We start from the raw sequence: 20,377 nt of genomic DNA on the forward strand, positions 1-20,377 counted from the left end.
TATGATTCTCTTTCTGGTGTTTTTTGTTTGCTTGTTAATTTGTTTTGTTTTTTTAGGCTCCATCCGTTAGTGAAAGTATATAGTATTTGTCTTTTTCTGACTTATTTTACTTAGCATAATACCCTCTAGGTCCATTTATGTTGTCACACATGGCGAGACCTCATTCTTTTTTTTATGGCTGAGTAATATTCCGTTATGGATATCTTCTTTATCTGTTCATATATCAGTGGACACTTGGGCTGCTTCCATAATTTGGCTATTGGAAATAATACTGCAATAAGTATAGGGGTGCATAAATCTTTTGAATTAGTGTTTTTGTATTCTGGATAAATACCCCATAGTGGAATTACCAGATCATATGGTAGTTGTATTTTTTTTTTTTTTAAGATTTTATTTGTTTATTTGAGAGAGAGAGAGCACAAGCAGGAGGAGCTGCAGAGGGAGAGGGAGAAGCAGGCTTCCCACGGAGCAGGGAGCCCAATGCAGGGCTCGATTCCAGGACCCTGAGATCATGACCTGAGCTGAAGGTAGACGCTTAATCAACTGAGCCACCTAGGTGCCCCTCCTTCATCAATGTTTTATAATTTTTAGAGTACAGGTCTTTCACTTTCTTGGTTAAATTTATTTGTAGGTATTTTATTCTTTTTGGCACAATTGTAAGTGGGATTGTTTTCTTAATTTCTCTTTCTGCTACTTATTAGTGTATAGAAATACAATAAATTTTCATATATTGATTTTGTATTCTGTAACTTCACTGTATTCATTTGTCAATTTTAGTAGTTTTTTTTGGTTGAGTCTTTAGGATTTTCTGTATATAGTATGATTTCATCTGCAAACAGTGAAAATTTTACTTTTTCCTTACAGATTTGGGTGCCTTTCATTTTTTTTTTTCCTGGTCTGGTTGCTGTGGCCAGAACTTCCAGTACTATGTTGAATAAAAGTAGTGAGAGTATGGACATCCATGTCTTGTTCCTAATCTTAGAGGAAAAGCTCTTGTTTTTTATCCCTTTATGTATGATGTTAGCTGTGGGTTTGTCATATATGGGCCTTTACTATGTTGAGGTATGTTCCACCTAATCCTACTTTGTTTAGGGTTTTTTATCATGAATATGATGTACTTTGTTAAATGGTTTTTCTGCATCTATTGAAATGATCGTATGGTTTTTATTCTTTCTCTTATTGATGTGATGTATTATGTTGATAAATTTGTGACTATTGAACCACTCTTGCATCCCAGGAATAAATCCCACTTGATCGTGGTGAATTATTTTTTTAATGTGTTGTTGGATTCGGTTTGCTAATCTTTTGTTGAGGATTTTTGCGTCTGTGTTTCATCAGAGATATTGCCCTGTGTCTTTATCTGGTTTTGGTATCAGGGTAAGACTGGCCTCATAGAATGAATTTGGAGGCTTCCCTTCCTCTTCTATTTTTTGGAATAGTTTGAGAAGAGTAGGTATTAACTCTTCTTTAAATGTTTGGTAGAATTCACCTGTGAAGCTGTCTGGTCTGGACTTTTGTTTTTGGGAGTTTTCAGATTACTGATTTAATTTCATTGCTAGTAATCCATCTGTTCAAATATTCTGTTTCTTCCTGATTCAGTTTTGGGAAGTTATATGATTCTAAGAATTTATCCAGTTCTTCTAGGTTGTCCAATTTGTTGGCATATAATTTTTCATAATATTCTCTTATAATCCTTTGTATTTCTGTAGTGTTAGTTGTTACTTTTCCTGTTTCATTTTTGGATTTGAGTCCTCTCTCTCTTTTTTTTTCTTTTTGATGAGTCTGGCTGAAGGTTTAATCCTTTTTTTTTAAAGATTTTATTTATTTATTTGAGAGAGAGAATGAGAGCCAGAGAGCATGAGAGGGAAGAGGGTCACAGGGAGAAGCAGACGCCCTGCTGAGCAGGGAGCCCGATGTGGGACTCCATCCCGGGACTCCAGGATCATGACCCGGGCCAAAGGCTGTTGCTTAACCAACTGAGCCACCCAGGTGCCCTGAGGGTTTAATCATTACAAAGAACCAGCTCCTGGTTTCATTGATCTGTTCTATTGTGGGTTTTTTTGCTCTTTTTTGTTTTGTTTTAGTTCCTGTTTCCTTTATTTCTGCTCTAGTCTGTGTTATTTCCTTGTTTCTACTGGCATTTTATTTATTTATTTATTTAATTTTTTAGTCATCTTTTTCTAGCTCCTTTAGGTATAAGGTTAGGTTGCTTATTTGAGATTTTCCTTGCTTCTTGAGGTAGCTATGTATTACTATAAATGTCCCTGGGCGCCTGAGTGGCTCAGTTGTTTAAGCGTCTGCCTTCAGCTCAGGTCATGATCCCGGGGTTCTGGGATCAAGCCCCACATCGGGCTCCCTGCTCAGCAGGAAGCCTGCTTCTCCCTCTCTCACTCCCCCTGCTTGTGTTCACTCTCTCACTGTGTCTCTCTTTGTCAAATAAATAAATAAAATCTTTAAAAAAAATAAATAAATGTCCCTCTTAGAACAGCTTTTGCTATATCCCAAAGATTTTGGACCATTGTGTTACAATTTTCATTTATCTCCAAGTATTTTTGGATTTCCTCTTTGATGCCTTAGGTGACCTATTCATTGTTTAGCATCATGTTATTTAACCTCTATGTATTTGTGTTCTTTCCAGATCTTTTTCTCATGATTGATTTCTAGTTTCATAGTGTTGGGATCAGAAAAGATGCGTGGTATGACTTCAGTCTTTTTGAATTTGTTGATACTTTTTTTGTGGCCTAATGTGTGATCTATTGTAGAGGATGTTCCATGTGCAATAGAAAAGAATGTGTATTCTGCTGTTTCATGGTGGAATGTTTTGAATGTATCTGTTGGATCCATCTGGCCAATGTGTCATTCAAAGCCACTGTTCCTTGTTGATTTTATGTTTGAATGATCTATCCGTTGATGTAAGTGTGGGGCTTACTATTTTGTATTACTACAAAGTCCCCTACTATTTTGTATTACTATTGATTACTTCCCTTATGTTTGTTATTAGCTGCTTTGTGTATTTAGGTGCTCCCCTGTAGGGTGCATAAATATTTACAATTGTTGTATCTTCCTATTGAATTGTTCCCTTTGTGATTATATAGTGTCCTTCTTTGTCTCTTATTACATAGTCTTTTTTTGAAAATCTTATTTTATTTGATATAAGTATTACTACCCTGGCTTTCTTTTTTACTTCCATTTGCATGATAAATGCTTTTCCATCCCTTTACTTTCCATCTGCATGTGTCTTTAAATCTTAAATGAATCTTTTGTAGGCTGCATATTGATGGGTCTTGCTTTTTTATCCATTCTGTCACCCTGTGTCTTTTGATTAGAATGTTTAGTGCATTTACATTCAAAGTAATAATTGATAGGCATGTACTTACTGACATTTTGTGACTTGTTTTATGGTTGTGCTTATAGTTCTTCTCTATTCCTATCTTTTCTTGCTCTCTTCTCTCATGGTTTGTTGACTTTCTTTAGTGATATACTTGGATTCCTTTCTCTTTGTTTTTTTCGTAACTCTTACTGGTTTTGGATTTGTGGTTACCATTAGGTGCATATATAACATCTTATGCATACAGCAGTCTATATTAAGTTGATGGTCGCTTAAGTTTGAATGCATTTTTTTACCACCCCCTCCACATTTTAGGTATGTATATGGTGTCATACTTTACATCCTTTTATTCTGTGAATCCCTTGACTGATTTTTTAAAAAGATTTATTTATTTATTTTAGAGAGAGAGAGACAGAGAACACAAGCAGGAGGGGCAGACGGAGAGAGAATGTGAAGCAGACTCCATCTCAAGCTGAGAGCCTGGCCTGGGGCTTGATCTCAGGACCCTAAGTTTGGACCTGAGCCAAAACCAAGAGTCGGACAGTTAACTAACTGTACCACACAGGCGGCCCCATCTTGACTGATTCTTTTTAAAGATTTATTTACTGGGGCACCTGGGTGGCTCAGTTGTTAAGTGTCTGCCTTCGGCTCAGGTCATGATCTCAGGGTACTGGGATCGAGCCTGCTTCTCCCTCTCCCACTCCCCCTGCTTGTGTTCCCTCTCTCGCTGTCTCTCTCCGTCAAATAAATAAATAAAATCTTTAAAAAAAAGATTTATTTACTTACTTGAAAGAGAGAGTGTGTGTGTGCAAGTGGGATGGGAGGGGCAGAGGGAGAGGGAGACAAACAGACTCCCTGCTGAGTGGGGACCCTGATAGGACCCTGAGATCATGACCTGAGCCGAAATCAAGAGTCGGAGGCTTAACTGACTGAGCCACCCAGGCGCCCCCTCCTTGACTGCTTTTTATAGATATACTTAATTTTACTGCTTTTTTGTTTCCTGCTTTTCTTACTCTTACTTATGCTCTTTCCTTTCCCCTCAAAAAGTCCTCTTTCACATTTCATGTAGGGCTGGTTTAGTAGTCATGAGTTCCTTTAACTTTTGTTTGTCTGGGAAACTCTTTATGTCTCTTTCTATTCTGAATGATAGCCTTGCTGGACACAATATTCTTGCCTTCAGGGTTTTTTCCCTTCAGCACTCTGAATATATCATGCCACTCCCTCTGACCTGCAAAAATTGTACTGAAAAATCAGCTGATAGCCCTGTGGGGTTTCCCTTGTATGTAACCATTTTCTTTTGCTGCTTTTAAAATTCTGTTTATTACTACTTTTTGCCATTTTAATTACTGTGTGTCTTGGTGTGTATCTCCTTGTGTTGAATTTGTTGGGGGCTCTCTGTGGCTCCTGGATCTGGATTTCTGTTTTCTTCCCCAAATTCAGGAAGTTTTCAGCTATTATTTCTTCAAATAAATTCTCTGTCCCCTTTTCTCCCTCTTCTCCTCCTGGGATTCCTATAATATGAATGTTATTATGCTTGATGGTATCTTAGTTGCCTTAGTCTATTTTCATTTTCTATTATTTTTTTCTCTCCTGTTCAGCTTGATTGCTTTCCATTATTCCGTCCTTTAGGTCACTGATCTGTTCTGCTTCCTCTAGTGTACTATTTATTCCCTCTAGGATACATTTGATTTCAGTTATTAAGTCCTTTATCTCTGATGGGTTCTTTTTATTGTTTCCTGTCTCTTTGTTAAGGGTCTGTCTCACTGAGCTCCTCTTCTTTTTTCTCTAGTCAAGTGAGTATTTTTAGGACCATTACTTTAAATTCTCTCAGGCATATTACTTATCTCTGTTTTATGTCTTTTGCTGTGATTTTGTTCTGTTCATTCATTTTGTACATATTCTTCTGTCTCCTCATTTTGTGTAACTCTCTGTATCTGTTTCTATGTGTGAGAAAAGTCAGCTACATCTGCTGCTCTTAAAAGTAGTGGCCTTATGAAGAACAGGTCCTATAGTGCCCTGCAGTGCAATGTCCACTGTTCACCAGAACCTGGCATGTCAGGGGTGTCTTGAATGTGTGTTGTGTATACCCTGCTCTTGTGGTTCAGCTGTGTTTGCCTTTCGTCCAGTCATCTGCAATGGCTCTCTTTGCCTATTGTGGTCAGGGCTTGGTCCTTGCGTTGTTAGTGAGCCAGGGTGGGGCCGCCTTTGTATTAAGTTGGATCAGACCAGGCATTTGCCAGAGATGTAGTATCACTGAACTGCAGGAGAATGTGGGGATGGGGTTTGTGGTGCCAGCAAGGTTTGTGTTGGTGAGAGGGGACTTGCAGCTGCCTCCGCCAAGGCAGGCAGGGATGGAGGAGATCGACCCAGAGAAGCATTCAGGGGCAGGTCAAGTGGTGTTAGCAAGGTTTGTGTGGTTTGCTGTGGGAGGGGATCTGGAGCTGAGGCCTGGCTGGTGGGGGTGTGTCTGCAAGACAACACAGGGTGGGTGCTTTTAGCAAGTTAGGTGCTGTGCTTGTTCCAGAAGGTGTCCAAGTATCTAGGCTGGGGTGGGGGAGGGAAATGGTGCCCACCAGCTGTTTGCTTCCTGGAAAAGTCTCCCAGTGATCCCTGTCCCTCCAGCATGGACTCTGAGATTAATAAACAAATTACCCTCCTGTATGCCCCAGGTGTTTTTCAAACTGCTGCTTCTATGCTGTATTTATGTGGGACTGTTTGTTATGCTTTCTCCTTAAAGGTGGGGAATCAGTTTCCTCTCACCCTCCTAGCCCACAAGCCTGCTGATTTTTTAAAGTTCCAGGTTTAAACCCTTCTGATTGTAAGATCTTGTGAATTTTATCCCCTCTGCTTTTCAAAAACAAATGCTATAGGGATTCATCTTCCCTGTGTAGGCTTCTGGTGTGAGAGTCTTTTCTTTCCCCTCTGTGGGCTGCTGACAGTCCTAGAGGTCCGTTTAACTCGACTGCACCTCTGCCATTCTTACCCTCTTTGATGTAGTCTCTTTACATTTAGCTGTGGAGAGTCTGTTCTGCCATCTTTGGATCATATTTTGTGTTATTTATGCTGAGGTGGTTGTTATCTAGTTGTATCTGCAAGACAAGGTGAGCTTAGGTTCCTCCTGCTGTGCCATCTTCTTCAGAAGTCCTGATCATACAGGTTTTATTTTTTGTTTTGTTAATGTGACGTATCATGTTGATTGATTTGTGGATATTGCACTGTCATCCCAGGAATAAATCCCACTTGATTATGGTGAATGATCCCAATGTATTGTTAGATTTAGTTTGCTCATCTTTTGTTGAGGAATTTTACATCTATGTTCATCAGAGATATTGGCCTGTAGTTTTCTTTTTTTGTAGTATTTTCATCTGGTTTTGGGTGATGCTAGCCTCACAGAATGAATTTGGAGACTTCCCTTCCTCTTCTATTTTTTGGAATAGTTTGAGAAGAATAGGTATGAACTCTTCTTTAAATGTTTAGTAGAATTCACCTGTGAAGCTGTCTGGTCCTAGACTTTTGTTTGTTGGGAGTTTTTGATAACCAATTCAATTTCGTTACTAGTAATTTGTCTGTTTGGATTTTCCATTTCTTCCTGGATTCAGTTTTGGAAGATTATATGTTTCTAGGAATTTATCAGTTTTTTTCTAGGGTGTTCAATTTGTGGACATAAAATTTTTCATAGGTGGGGTGCCTGGGTGGCTCAGTTGGTTAAGCTTCCAACTCTTGGTTTTGGCTCAGGTCATGATCTCAGGGTTTTGAGATTGAGCCTTGCGTTAGGCTCCATGGTCAGCACAGGTTCTGCTTGGGATTCTTTCCCTCTTCCTCTTCCTACCTCCTGCTACTCCCACCCACTCACGCTCTCTCTCTCTCTGTCTCAAATATATAAAATCTTAAAATTTTTCATAATTGTTCAATTCTTTGTATTTTGGTGATGTTTGTTGTTACTTCTCCATCTTCATTTCTGATTTTATTTATTTGAGTCCTCTTCTCTTCTTGATGAGTCAGTCTAAAGGTTTATCAGTTTTGTTTATCTTTTATAAAAACCATCTCTTGGTTCCACTGATCTTGTCTGTTGTTTTTTTATTCTCTGTTTCAGTTACTTTCACTCTGAACTTTATTGTTTTCTTCTTTCTACTAACCTTGGGCTTTGTTTGTTCTTATTTTTCTAGTGCTTTTAGGTGTAAGGTTAAGTTGTTTATTTGAAATTTTTTATTACTTGAGGTATGCCTGTATCACTGTAAACTTCCCTCTTAGATCTGCTTTTGCTGTGTCCCAAAGATTTTCGGCCATTGTGTTTTCATTTTCATTTGTCTCCGTGTATTATTTCATTTTCTCTGATTTCTTCATTGGCCCATTTTTTGTTCATTTAATAGCATGTTGTTTAGCCTTCATGTGTTTGTGTTTTTTCCATTTTTTCTTCTAATTAATTTCTAGTTTTGTACCTTTATGGTCAGAAAAGGTACTTGATATGGTTTTAGTCTTCTTAAATTTATTGAGGCTTGTTTTGTTGCCTAACATGTGATCTCTCTTGGGGAATGTCCCATATGCACTTGAAAATAATTTATATTCTGCTGTTTTGGGTTGGAATGTTTTGTATATATCTGTTAAGTCCATCTGGTCTAATGTGTCACTGAAAGACACTGTTCCCTTATTGATTTTCTGTCTGGATTATTTATCCATTGATATAAGTGGGAGAAGCAATCACCTTTAAGTAAATCTTGAGGACTTCTAAGCTTTCTTCAATAATCTTCTCTAGTTGTTTAACATCTGCTCTGACAAAATTCTCCCTTGCATTTAAATTAAATTCATTTGTATTCTGCCCATTTTTCCTTCTGCTGTCCTCAGTAACCAGGGAGATAGCCATAGTCTTGGCTTCTCAGGATAATGCCTAAATTATTGACAATTCATTGATTTTCATTAAAGAAATGTAGCTCATGTCAGGATTTAAGTGCTCCATAATTAATGAATGAAGTTAAGAATTGGATTAACGAAGAGGACAAATGAGATGGATCCAATAAATTGCTGGTCTTATATACCAAATAAACATCAGATGTGAGTGTGAACATTAGTATACACAAATATATTTAGGTAAAAACTTCATTTATCTTTTGTTTAAATATGTATTTCAATATTTAAGGAAACAACCACCAGGACTACGTCTTGTTGGCTTTGCTGAAGAAATTTCAAACTTGGGTACAAATAAGCCTTTGCTAATAGAAGGAACAGATCTGTGCTTGACTTGGGCAACAAAACAATAATGGATTAATAAAATCAATGTAATTTATATTCTCTTCCAACTTACATTCCTTCCATTGGTTCTTTTAGTTTTCATTTGTTGTTAACGCATTCCCAAATTTGCTTTGCATTTCTAAATTTTATGTGAATTTCTCACAAATATTTTAAGAAATGTTTCCTATTTTCTTACTATAAAACTAGCTTTTAAAAAAAAATGCTGCAGTTTCCCTTACATATTCTTAAAGATATGACTACTTAACCTCTCCTTTAGTGAGGCCTTAGAAAAACACAGAAGCTTGTCCTAGACTGGCTGGATCTATCATTCTGGTATCAAGCTGATTTCTCTTTCAATACAGAGCTCTCTATGTTTCCTTTTCCATTTTATTAAATGTATCAACTTATTATAGATCTTATTGCTCTATCACTTTGTTTTTCCCCCACTGTGAAAGGAGATACATTTTCTTTGTTCTTCTTTTGCACTAATGTATGCTGCCTGTGTTAACCATACTTAATGAAAATAATCACAGTTTTCTCAGGTTTGTTTCTCCCTACTGTGTACTTGAGATGAAAAACTCACTTCCCTGTGTATAGTACAATACCTTTAATTGGAAAGAAAAGGAAATCACCAGTGACATTTCTAATATCTTCAGTAGTCTGCCTCTTTCCTCAGGACCAGCTCATAATAAATCAGTTATGAATCTAACCATGGATGGGGAGGCGTACTAGATTTGCTAATGGTCCCCTTAAAAAAACAAGGCAGGTATATGTCACCCTCTCATTGATTTAGAAGTGTTACCCAGCTTTGTTGTTGCAAGTAAAAATATTTGAGGCTATTCCTTATTGTTTATCAAGTAATCAAGTATTTCATTTAAATCATTCATTTAAAATTGATGAAATCAATCATTAAATTGATTTCAAATCAATTTAATTGATGGGTCCTTGGGTCATTGGCATACTTCTGGTAGTTTGCAAGCTTTGCCTGAGGTGAAGGAAGTAAAGATTTTAGAATGTGGATTTTAGGAGCTTATTTCTGTTCCATAAAACACAAAGTGAATGTTTCTTTAGAGATTCAATATTTCTGGCATGTTCACTGCCTCTGCATACTCCCTCCCTTTTCTCTGTCCATTTTGGGGTCAGGACACCTTGAAACATGTCCATGGTTTTTAAAATGAGACAAGCAGAGATGAATTCAGAAAATCAGGCTGTATGGATATGCCCATTAGCATTTAATTTAAGATGTTAGAGATAGTCAAATTTTACAGGCTCCTGTAGCATTTGACACTGTGACCCAATTCACAAATGCTCCACATCATTTCTACTTGAAATTCACAATACTGAAGCAAAAAAAGCATTAAATATCCTGCAGTTGTGCTTTAAAAGGTATGCTCTCCATTGTGAGATATTGTTTGTGAACTACTAAAAAGATCCCTTTTTGTGAGTGAAAATTAATCCTGAGCTCATCTTGCAGAACAACTTACCTTTTCATTTTTGTCAAATGGTGCCAAAATAATGGGAAGCTAACCACAAAATAAGTGCTTTAAAACTATAAAAAAAGACAAATGGTACTACATTTATTCAAAAGCAGTATTTAGTGCTTTCTTGATTCTCTTGGTGAATGCTACATCCTTATTAAGTCTTTTGCTGGTTCATAGATAAATGAGATTAATTCAGCAAACACACTTCCTACCCTCTAGGAGCTGACAATCAAAGAACTTTTCAGATATTCCATTAATGAAAGAACATTTGTTAAAGCTTCTTTAACTCCCTAGAAGATATGTTTATTTTCATCTTGATTAAATTTATATGAAGCTTGCATTGCCCCATTTTAAATAACTTTAATTTATTCAAACCTACTAGAGGGACTTTGGCTTTCCCAGTATTCATTAAAATTAGAACAATGTAAAATTTCATAAACATTTTTTAAATGCCGTAGCCTTAGCTTTTCTCTACCTAGTAAATATTATTTTACTTGCATCTAAAAAATTACATACAAAACATTGGTAATTAACAGGGGGTGCAGTGGAGGCTGGCTTGTGGTATCCTGAGGTCACAGAGCATGTGAAACTTGCTCCACTTCTCACCACCCAGGAGATGCTGAGCAAGTTTCCTAACCTCCCTTAGTCTTCTTCCAGGCTAGTGTGGAGTGACAAAGAAGAGTAAGACATATGTCCTGAATTGGGACTCACAGTATGGTAGAGGGAACAAACTCTTCAACAGATGATTATAGTATCCTGTGTGAAACATGTGAGGATCAAGTCTTTCTCAGGGACAGTAGTGCAAAGCAAGGAGCACTTCATATGGGTTTCACAAAGGTTCATAGCACCTTCATCCTAACTTGGCCTTAGGTCCACTGGCTGCTTCCCATGTACTCATTAACCCCTCCCTGTCCTCATGAGTGGGCTTCACAGTGCAATCATTTTAGTAATTCTCCTGCCCTTTAGCAAGCACTTGCTCTTGGACAAACCCCATGGTCCATTTTGTCTGTGCCTGCGCCCGGGCAGCTGAACCCTGTGGGAAGAGGCCAGTTGACAGGAGGGCTTGGTATGGGATCCACTCAGCTCCCCAACCCCTCTCTGCACCCTACGCTAGTGTCCTTCCACACCCCCCCCCTCCACTGTAGCCTCCTCAGCCACCCTTCACTGGCTAGGACTTCCTCAAAACCGTGGCCCTCAGACTCAGAGACAGGGCCCTTTCTTGTTTTTCAGAGCAAATATCAGTGAAGAGGGGCTCACAGCAAGTCAGGTGAGATGAGATGAGGCAGTGGAGAGTGGGAGGAGACAGATGGGCAGGAGGTAGACTGGAAAGGGGCCAACGTGGAAGTTTGGGAACTATTAGCAAGGAGAGTGCGGGGGTCGGGGGGTGGGCTGGGTGGTCTGAGGAAGGAGCCTGAGAAGGTGGGATGGGCAAGGTCGGAGGAGGAGTGTTAAAGGAAATCAAAACCAAAAAGGAAAGGGCATGGTGAGAGATGTCTAATACTGCTGGGACATCAAGGTCCAGAGTATTTATTTTCTCTGCCATTTTTGATCAGGAACCCCTTGGTAACTTCAGTGAAAGTAGCTATAGGGGAGTGGAAGAAAGTAGAAGTGAGAATGCAGTGGTTTAGGGTGTGAAAAAAAGGTGAGGAAGTAGAAAGTGCAGGTATAGGCTAGAAGCCTGGATACCACCTAAACTTCGCTCCCTGAATCCCAGCTTACAGACAACTTTCTGATTATTATGCTTTGCCTACCAGGAGAGGATGTGCTGTTTCTAGGTACACACATACTTCAGCCCATGTGACAGCCACATTTTTTCATTATAAATTAATAAATAGCATTTTGGCTTTAGGAAGAAAAAAGGAGAATAGGAAGGAAAGAAAAAGGTGGAAGTTTGGCTGAGAGAGGAGAGAGTAGCTGGAGGAGGAAATCAGAGTCAAAGGAGGGGACTTTTTTAAAGGATGCAAGTTCATTAAGCAAATTGGTAGATAAGGGAAAGGAGAGAGCAAAATTGAAGGTGAAGGCATTTGAGGCATTCTTTGGCTGGTAAAGGCTGAGAGCATCCTCCTAGGTACAAGGAATGGTGCTAAGGCCACGGAACACCAGAATAACAATAGGCATAGAGTCTCAAACAGGCAGGAGGGATTTGAGGAGGGGTTCAGTCTTGGGCCAGAGACGGGGAGACCCATCAAGTGCTAAGCCTGGAGGGCAGGAGATGATGCTAGATGTGGACCTAGGTAAGCTCCCAGATGAGGGTCAGGAACCTGAGGAGGTTCCTTGTCCATGGAGTCAAGTGAGAGACAGGGTTTTCTGTTGAGGTTGTGCTATATATGTTCAGGACTAGGTAGAGGGTCTGAGGGAGGTGGCCTTGGGGAAGAAAAAAGCCTCTGAGAGAAAGCAGAGAGAACCAACATGTTTTTAAAAAATTGTGTCAGAGCTCATACTAAGGTTGGAAACAGCAAAATTGTGGTGGCCCAGGTTGTAAATTTCTGTCCTATTTTTTTTAGTGGTACTCACCAAAGAATTGGAGAGGGCAGATCCTTGGATTCAAACAAGATGGAAGGTTTTTGGGCTGTGAATAGTCCAAAGGACCCTATTGGAAGGGGTTCAGCTTGTTGGGTTAGGTGAGTGTCAAGGGCTTAAGGTTTGCTTGAGGGAGAACAAAGTGTGTTCCTCAGGTAAGTCCATGAGAGAATGTCTTGTTTGTTGCCCCTGGAGGCAGCCACCGTGTGAGGAAGCCACCTGCCTGCTAGAGGTTTGGAGCTCGATAATGTGGCATGTCCACTTAAAAGTTCTTAGTGACCTGGAGTACCCCCTAAGAATGAAATCTTCTTTGTTGCTTTAGATTCTTATAACCAGCTGTCTCCAGCAGTTACTTTTTGCTCCCTTCTTTTCACTTCTGCCCCAACCTTTACTATTTCCCCATCTGAAAAAGATTAAAACAAAACCACTACAGTAGTGTACTGAGAGGAAGCCAAACAGAAATGACCATTCTACAATGTTTTTAAAAGAGCCAAATGGAGCACTGGGTGTTATCCGCAAACAATGAATCATGGAACACTACATCAAATAAATAAATAGGAAAAAACAAAAAAACAAAGAGCCAAATGGCTAAATAAATAAAAATTAAAAATAAAAGAGCTAAATGGCTTGAAGAAAGCAATCAGATCACCTATATTCTCTAAAATAATTAACAAAGATTTCATCCTAAACGGACTTCCCTTTATTCTGAAGAAGTAGCACTTTGTTTACCCTTACATTGCTGCTCACGAGATGAGGCTTAAAGGTGTTATATGATGTTCATAGATAACACAGCTGGTATTTGACAAAGTTGGAATTTGATCTCTTCTGTCTCTGGTTTTTGAAAACCATGCTTTTCCCACAAAACCGTACAATACAATTGTTTATCGCTCCAACAAAGGGCTCAAAAACAGATGCTTACATTGTAAAAAGAATTCCAACTGGAAGTCAAAGATACACTGAAGAATAATCATACCTGGAGACTTGTTTAGATCAATGGCCATTTGATTTTTTTCTAATTGTTTAACTGACCACTTTTCTCAGGGCACAGAGTTGAGCCACATAACGTCTTCCTTTTTGTGGAGAGAACAGCACTTGTTTAAGTGATCCATTTGTGCCTGACCAGATGGATCTAAAAAGAGGTAGAATAAGGAGGGAGCTGAATCACTTTACCTAAGAAAATGGGAAATATATCATTTTCTTTGTTCCCAAGAGGAGAGAAGTTTAAAGCTACATCATGGAAATAGGCAATGGCTGAAGAATTTGATGGCAGGAGGGAGATAAAAGATCCAATAAGAACTCAGCAAGCCAGGACTCTAGAGACAGGTAAAGGTGACCTTGAGAGCTTAACCCTGCTTGGAATGTGCAGAAATCTTTGGAGGCAGGATTTCAGGTTTCTATAGAATGAGGAATGGGAGAGAGAATTTTATTGAGATTTTAAAGGGCAGATGACATCTGCATTGTGGTGGATTTTACTTTCATTTATCATTGCACTTATTTCAAATAACACATGGTACATTCTTTACATGTTTGGCATCACAAGTTTGTATCTGTTCATTCTAGGTAGCATAAATATAATTTATACATTTACATTTTCAAGTGCATCACCCTTTCTTTATAGGTATTCTGTAAGTTTGAGACTTTCTTTGCAGATTTTGAGTCTATTAATTACCCATCCATTTGTATGGTCTCCTCAAGTGTGACAGAAATAATATGGATAATAGTTTTAATTTAATGCATGGATTCAGTATGTTTCTATTCAAGATACTAATTCAGAATAAGGAGTCCTGGCTTTAATTGTTTATGTAGTATTATAAACATTAAAAATATGGACAGTCTAATGTGTAAAAATAGAAATGAAAAAGTTTATTTTTTATTGTGAATTTTATTTATTGTAAATATTCCCATGGTGTCCCTTTTATTCAGGATTAGTCATGAGTTTGGCCTTATTTAAAAAATGACTACTGTGGGGGCACCTGGGTGGCTCAGTTGTTAAGCATCTACCTTTGGCTCAGGTCATGATCCCAGAGTCCTGGGATTGAGCCCCGCATCAGGCTCCCTACTCAGCAGGAAGCCTGCTTCTCCCTCTCCCACTCCCCCTGCTTGTGTTCCCTCTCTCGCTGTGTCTCTGTCAAATAGGTAAATAAAATCTTTAAAAAAAAATGACTAGTGTGGACTCACACCTAATGCCAATAATTCTTTTGATAATTAGACAGTAAGTGTGAAGTTTTAGTTTTTTGAGAATTAGAGCATTCTTATGGAGGAGAAGCTTTAAACTATTAAAGAAAAAAGCCTTCGATACCTTATAAACCAGCCAGTAATTCTAGTTATTAGAAAAAAATAAGAAATCTATTTCAGACTACAAAATTCATTCACTTATTAATTCAAAATTCTATACTTTGTTAGATTTGTTATATTTTAATATTCCATGCATGCTCATTTGTACTTTTTATGGAAATGGTAAAAAATTTCCATAGATAAACTAGTACAGTACTGTAGTAAACTTCCTCTGTGGGGGGGGGGTCACTTCTAATGCTCTGCACTCTAGGTTTTCTAAAACCTGGAAGAGAGATGCTGTCATCTCTAGTTTGTTTATAAGGAACCTGAGCAGGGCTGTGTTAAATGCTCCCACAAGGACAGAGTCGTAAAGGAGCCTGTGCGGGGTGATGCCGCAGCCTGTCCTGAAGCTCGTCCCTGAGCCTAGCATACAGTTGGCCACTGCAGGCCTCCAGGAGAGCTGCTGAGAACGTGAGATGGCTTCCCACAATCCTGAATTGGCTGGCAGAGTTCCAGCCCAGAGTGTCTTCCCTGAGAGCATGGACACATTTGGTTCTTTGCATCCCGCTCCATCCTTCAAAGCATACTAGTGCTGTATTACATACACAGGTTTCTACTGAAGAGTGTAGTATAGGACTGTCTATCAACAGATGTATTGTCTGTCCTCGAAAAAAAAAAATAGAGCCACCAGACTTGACCTACCCTGACCAATGGATATTGAGAGCTGTTTTCCTAAACACACTATTATATAGACCTTGTCAGCATTGACCAGTGGTTGCTTTTGAGCACAATGAGTTTGGGAGTCAGTGAATTCCTATACTGGAGACAAAAGTTGCTTGTTTGGCAGTCACCTGTCATCCTTTCTCCCATATGCATTCAACCATTTGTCACTACGTTTTGTGAAGAGCGGTACAGGGAAGCTTAAGAAAAATGCTTTACTCTTGTCTGGATGATAGAAAGCATTTCTCATTGCTGGTAGCATGGTGGTAACTTTTCATTCCTTCTGGCAGTTTTTAAAGACTTATTTGACTTTGGGGGAACCTGCAGTATATCTTAAAGTCACAGTTCAAAAGTATAAGACAGTGTTGTTCATTTTCAATTTTGGCTGAAAAGTCTTAACTTCCACGGTGGCACTTAAAGTTAGGGAAAACTTGGCTTTAAAAATGGATGCTGATAGGAGATGGCATATTTAATGACAAATGTATCTATAGAAAGCTGTTAAGATGCAGATTATCCCCCCCTGGGGTGGGGGAGGGAGATCAAAACTGCCAGTCTATAAAATGTACTCGATAGAGGGAGGCATAGAATCTATCTTTGCAAGTGCTTTGATTGCAGGGGACAGTGTAGCAGCATGTGGGCATCATAACCCAGAGCAGGCAAATCAGCTTGATGACTTTCAAAGCCAGGAATACTGCTGCAGGCAAGGGCACTCCAGTCTAGGAGAAATTAAAACATATAGAGACTGTTATTAATTCCATATCTATTTTTGTATAGTCAAATCTGTATGCAAATCCTTAGCATCTCATTTCAGCAGATTAATCTAAAAGTGAAGAGTGTTATGTGAAGAGAATGTAATGATAAAGCTCTGCAAATAACACTGCTAAAGAAATGTGGGCCGCAAACTTGGATGCTTTTTTAAAATTTATTTTTTTGTACTGAGAACAAATGGTTTTTATTTATATGATCGTTTGTAAATTATTTCAAAGGGGGGAAGCAAGAGAACCAATTTCTAAGGTTTTTCCCTTGCAATCCTGACTTGTTGAAAGTTACAGCACTAGGTTTTTCAGGCACCTCCTGTGGTTTAACATTCCAGAAGTAATCAACCAAATAACTAGGATTTTTATTTTTACTTCCACCTACTAACCCAGTATCTCATTTTTAAACGTTGTCATGTGAGTGAAAATTTGTGTGTAAGGGTAAGGAATCTAATTATGGCGTGCAGATTAAGGGGTGGGGGAATCTATTACAAATGCATCTGTAGAAGAGAGTAAATAATAATTCTGAAGAGCACAGAGATAAATTGTACGCCCTGCCTAAGAGAGAGGATGTAATAGCTATATTCTAATCCATTGGTTGTACATTTAATCTATAATGGGCAGAGTCTGATACATATAGTAGTGTAATATTTTCAAATAGTGTCATAAACAGATAGTTTACTGCAGTAGATATTAATTCTGTCCCATATTTCTAAAACAAGGAGAGAAACTGTCGAAGCTTTGAAATAATGGGTGGGAGCTTTACCCTCTGCTCCCTCTCATTTGGAGAAATGATTATAGGCGAGCTGGACGTTAATCTGGTGCTTATGGACCAGATCAAAAGCACTTGGCAATCATTTTAACCCTGAAGACTTGTGAGGTCTCAATAGATTTGATTATTCTTGTGTAGTTATGCCGAGAAAGAATGATTGGACATTCAATTTTTGATCAGATAAAAGAAAAGGAAGGTTGGGAGGAAGAAGCAAACAAACCTTTGTTTATTTAGGCATACATTTTGACTCTATATAGGCATTTCAGCCTCAGCTTGCTTCAGTGTATTTTCTTTTCCTTTGCTTTTATTTTAAAATGAGACATTCAAAAGAAATGCAGAGAAGACTTTCTTTGAGGGCAGGAAGCTCGATTCTCTCTGTTCTTTGTGGATTTACTCTGCAGATAAAGCTTTCATTGATCTTAAAAGTAGTTGCAGGCTTCAGAGAGAATATATATATAAAGCCCTCCAGTTAATAAAAGCCATAGTCAATTATATGAACGAAATAATCTCCTTATTGGGGTTGCACGAGAGAGTAATGATTGGCCTGGACAGACTTACTTCCCTTTATGTAGCCATCAGTATTGATTGATTATTCAGCTCAGTTAAGGATTGTGCAGGAATCCTCTGGATTCTTGTTGACTTGCTTCCTGGCCACGGAGTTGATGGTGGTGACCTATTCAAAGTATTGGAAGTGTCAAAGCAAAAATTATACTGGACAAAGTTAAGCAGATAAGGAAGACTTTGTTCAAGACTATTGCAGTAGGGGAGGGAGACCAGAAGGCAGTCTGAAATCAACTACTCTGAAGAAGAAGAAGCAGGAGGGTTTTTAAACATTGAGCTTTTCTCAGCGAGAAAAGTACTGAAGGAGTTTTGGAGGAAGGTTGATCAATGTGATGTATTGAGCACATTCAGTTACCCCTGAATTTGTAAATGTTTTTCTCTGTGATTAGGCCATGTGTATTTGCTGTTTGGTACCCAACAAAGTGAGGTTTCTACTCTCTTCCATAGAAACTGGGAGATAGTGACATTATCTTCCCTGATGATTACATTTCAATGGGATGGCTCCTGGGTCTTTGAGGAAGTTATTCCTGGGTTGTAAAACTTGAAAGAAGCTTCTTAAATGATTTCTATCTCAAGGAGGCAGAGAAAGAATTTACAGATTTTCTAAAGTAAATGCTCTAAGAAAAGGGATGTCAGGGGCCTAGAGACAGAAAGAGGCCTGCCTAAAGTTGAGTCAAACTGAGAAAAATGTTAAGGCGGTATTGTAACAGTACACACTTTGTGAATTCAAAAAATTTCAACAGGAAACACTTTTAGTCTGGCTCAGTTTTAGATCTTTATTGCAAAATTAGCTACTTCTTTGTGATACTTATTAAAATGTTACTCATTTTAAATGAGCATCTAGAACTATGTATAAGGCACTATTTCTAAAGAGATTTTTCGGGGGGTTGCTCTTATATTCTTGTTATCTTATTACCTAACATTTAATATCTCCTAGTGTTTTCTGTAATGCTGTTTTATATGTTTTTTAGTTCTCCCATTTGATGGTAAAAATTAAAGTAGAATCAGTAATTTCTGGGTTTTACAGACCTAGTCTATACCACGAACGTGAAAATAAGTATGAGGACAGACAGGAAGACTTTGTTAGAAATGTGATGATTTTTTAGTGGTTCTTGATTAAGCAATCTTTGGATCTAAGCAGCTGTCAGGAGGCTTTAGAAAAGTTGATAACAACATCGACTGCATGCAGTGCCATCCAACATGGTCACTCTCAGTCACATGTGGTTTATTGGGCACTTGAAATGTGGCTCATCTGGATTGAGATGTGCTGTATCAAATATACATTGGATTTTGAAAACCATATGAAAAAAGGAATATAAAATACCTCCATAATTTTTATATTAATTTCACATTGAAATGATAATATTTGGGCTATGTTGAGTTAAATAAAATCTACATTAAGTTTACCTTCACTGTTTCTTTTTAGTTTTTAATGTGGCTACTGGAAAACTTAAAATTGCATATGTGACTCACATTGGGGGCTCTCGTTATATTCTTTTGGACGGCTCTGGCTCTAGGTTTCTTTTGATAAATCAGGTCTTTTCTTAGAAATGGTCCTCCCAAGAGATATCAAGATATCACTGTGTTGGCGTGCAGAAGGTTAGAGCTGTAAAATTGCCAGGTTAGCTAAGGACAAGAATTTTCCATATAATTCTGTCCCGGGCATGAATTGCGTGGAGATTTGTCTATGTGTGCGGTGTTCATTCCCACTTCCTGCCATACATCGCCCCTCATTCTGGCCATGCAGAGCAGCTTGCCAGAACTGGGGCCTCTTGCTAATTTCAGCACACTTGTTGCTTGCTCTCAACTGGATTGCTTCTGAAATGTTTCTTGAAAATGAAACTGCTTCAACAATAAGCTTCTTAATTATGTCATGGGTTCACCACGAGGGTATACAAACAGATCCTCAGCAGTAGCTAATTTTCCTTTAATTGTATCTCATTCTTATGTTGGAATATCCTATTTCGTATTCATGAAAGCGCTAACACATGTTAATCCATTACAGGTGGAGTAACTAACACAGCACAATATCAGAACAGACTAATGGTATATGAACCTAACCAGGTAAGAATCATATAAGAAAAACTCATTACCTTAATTAAAATGAATTTTAAAAGATTTCCACAGTAATTAGTAGTTGAAATGCCAAGTCTGTACACACACATGCATCTTGTAGAGAGAAAAGGAAGCATCTGGATAAACTGCTTTTTTTTTTTCTTTTCTCCTCTCACAAAATTGCAGCTCCTTTAGTTTTATATGATACAGGATGCTTAACTCTTTCAGAGTTTTGCGTAATGTAGAAAAAAGGGGAGATACTTGATGGGTTAAATGCCCTTTATTTCCATTATCTCAAATGGCTATTCATATTCAGAGGCATCCAAAGAAAGGATTTTGATTGACCTGTTGTATGTCCTTTTAGAAGGCGCCTCATTCCAAGAGGGGAACAAGCTTATTGTTTCATTACTCCCAAATAAAATAATAACTTTTATTTAACTCAGCGTAGCCAAAAGGTCTGAGAGCAGGGTCAAGGACAAGTCTGAAATAGAAGTATCTGAAAAGTAGAAGGATGTTTTCCATCTAACAGCTGGTGCCTGAACTGGAAGCATTTTGATGGTGTCTGTCCCTTCTTCTGCCCACTTGCCATCCACACTCGATGAGGTTTTGGTCCCCAAAGGAACAATTTTTATTCTCTTTTCCTTCTACCAAAATGTCTGTGGCCTTGGCACATGTGTTCAGGATT

At 38.4% G+C, this 20,377-nt stretch overlaps 1 protein-coding gene across 17 annotated transcripts in view; it reads left to right on the forward strand.

Moving 5' to 3' along the window:
* The window catches only part of KLHL32 (kelch like family member 32), a 248,095-nt gene that overhangs the window by 180,340 nt on the left and 47,378 nt on the right, over positions 1–20,377 (forward strand). For all 17 annotated transcript variants that reach the window (XR_012378503.1, XR_012378504.1, XR_012378505.1 and 14 more), the window contains one exon: positions 19,643–19,701. Coding sequence is in view for 14 of the 17 variants with exons in the window: in XM_025862890.2 (XP_025718675.1) it covers positions 19,643–19,701 (59 nt within the window). In the remaining 3 variants the exon portion in view is untranslated. The remainder of the gene's footprint in view (positions 1–19,642; positions 19,702–20,377) is intronic.

This window comes from Callorhinus ursinus, unplaced genomic scaffold, assembly GCF_003265705.2.
Source record: "Callorhinus ursinus isolate GAN/ISIS: 27379988/994484 unplaced genomic scaffold, GSC_fseal_2.0 scaffold6, whole genome shotgun sequence".
Classification (NCBI taxonomy): Eukaryota; Metazoa; Chordata; class Mammalia; order Carnivora; family Otariidae; genus Callorhinus; species Callorhinus ursinus.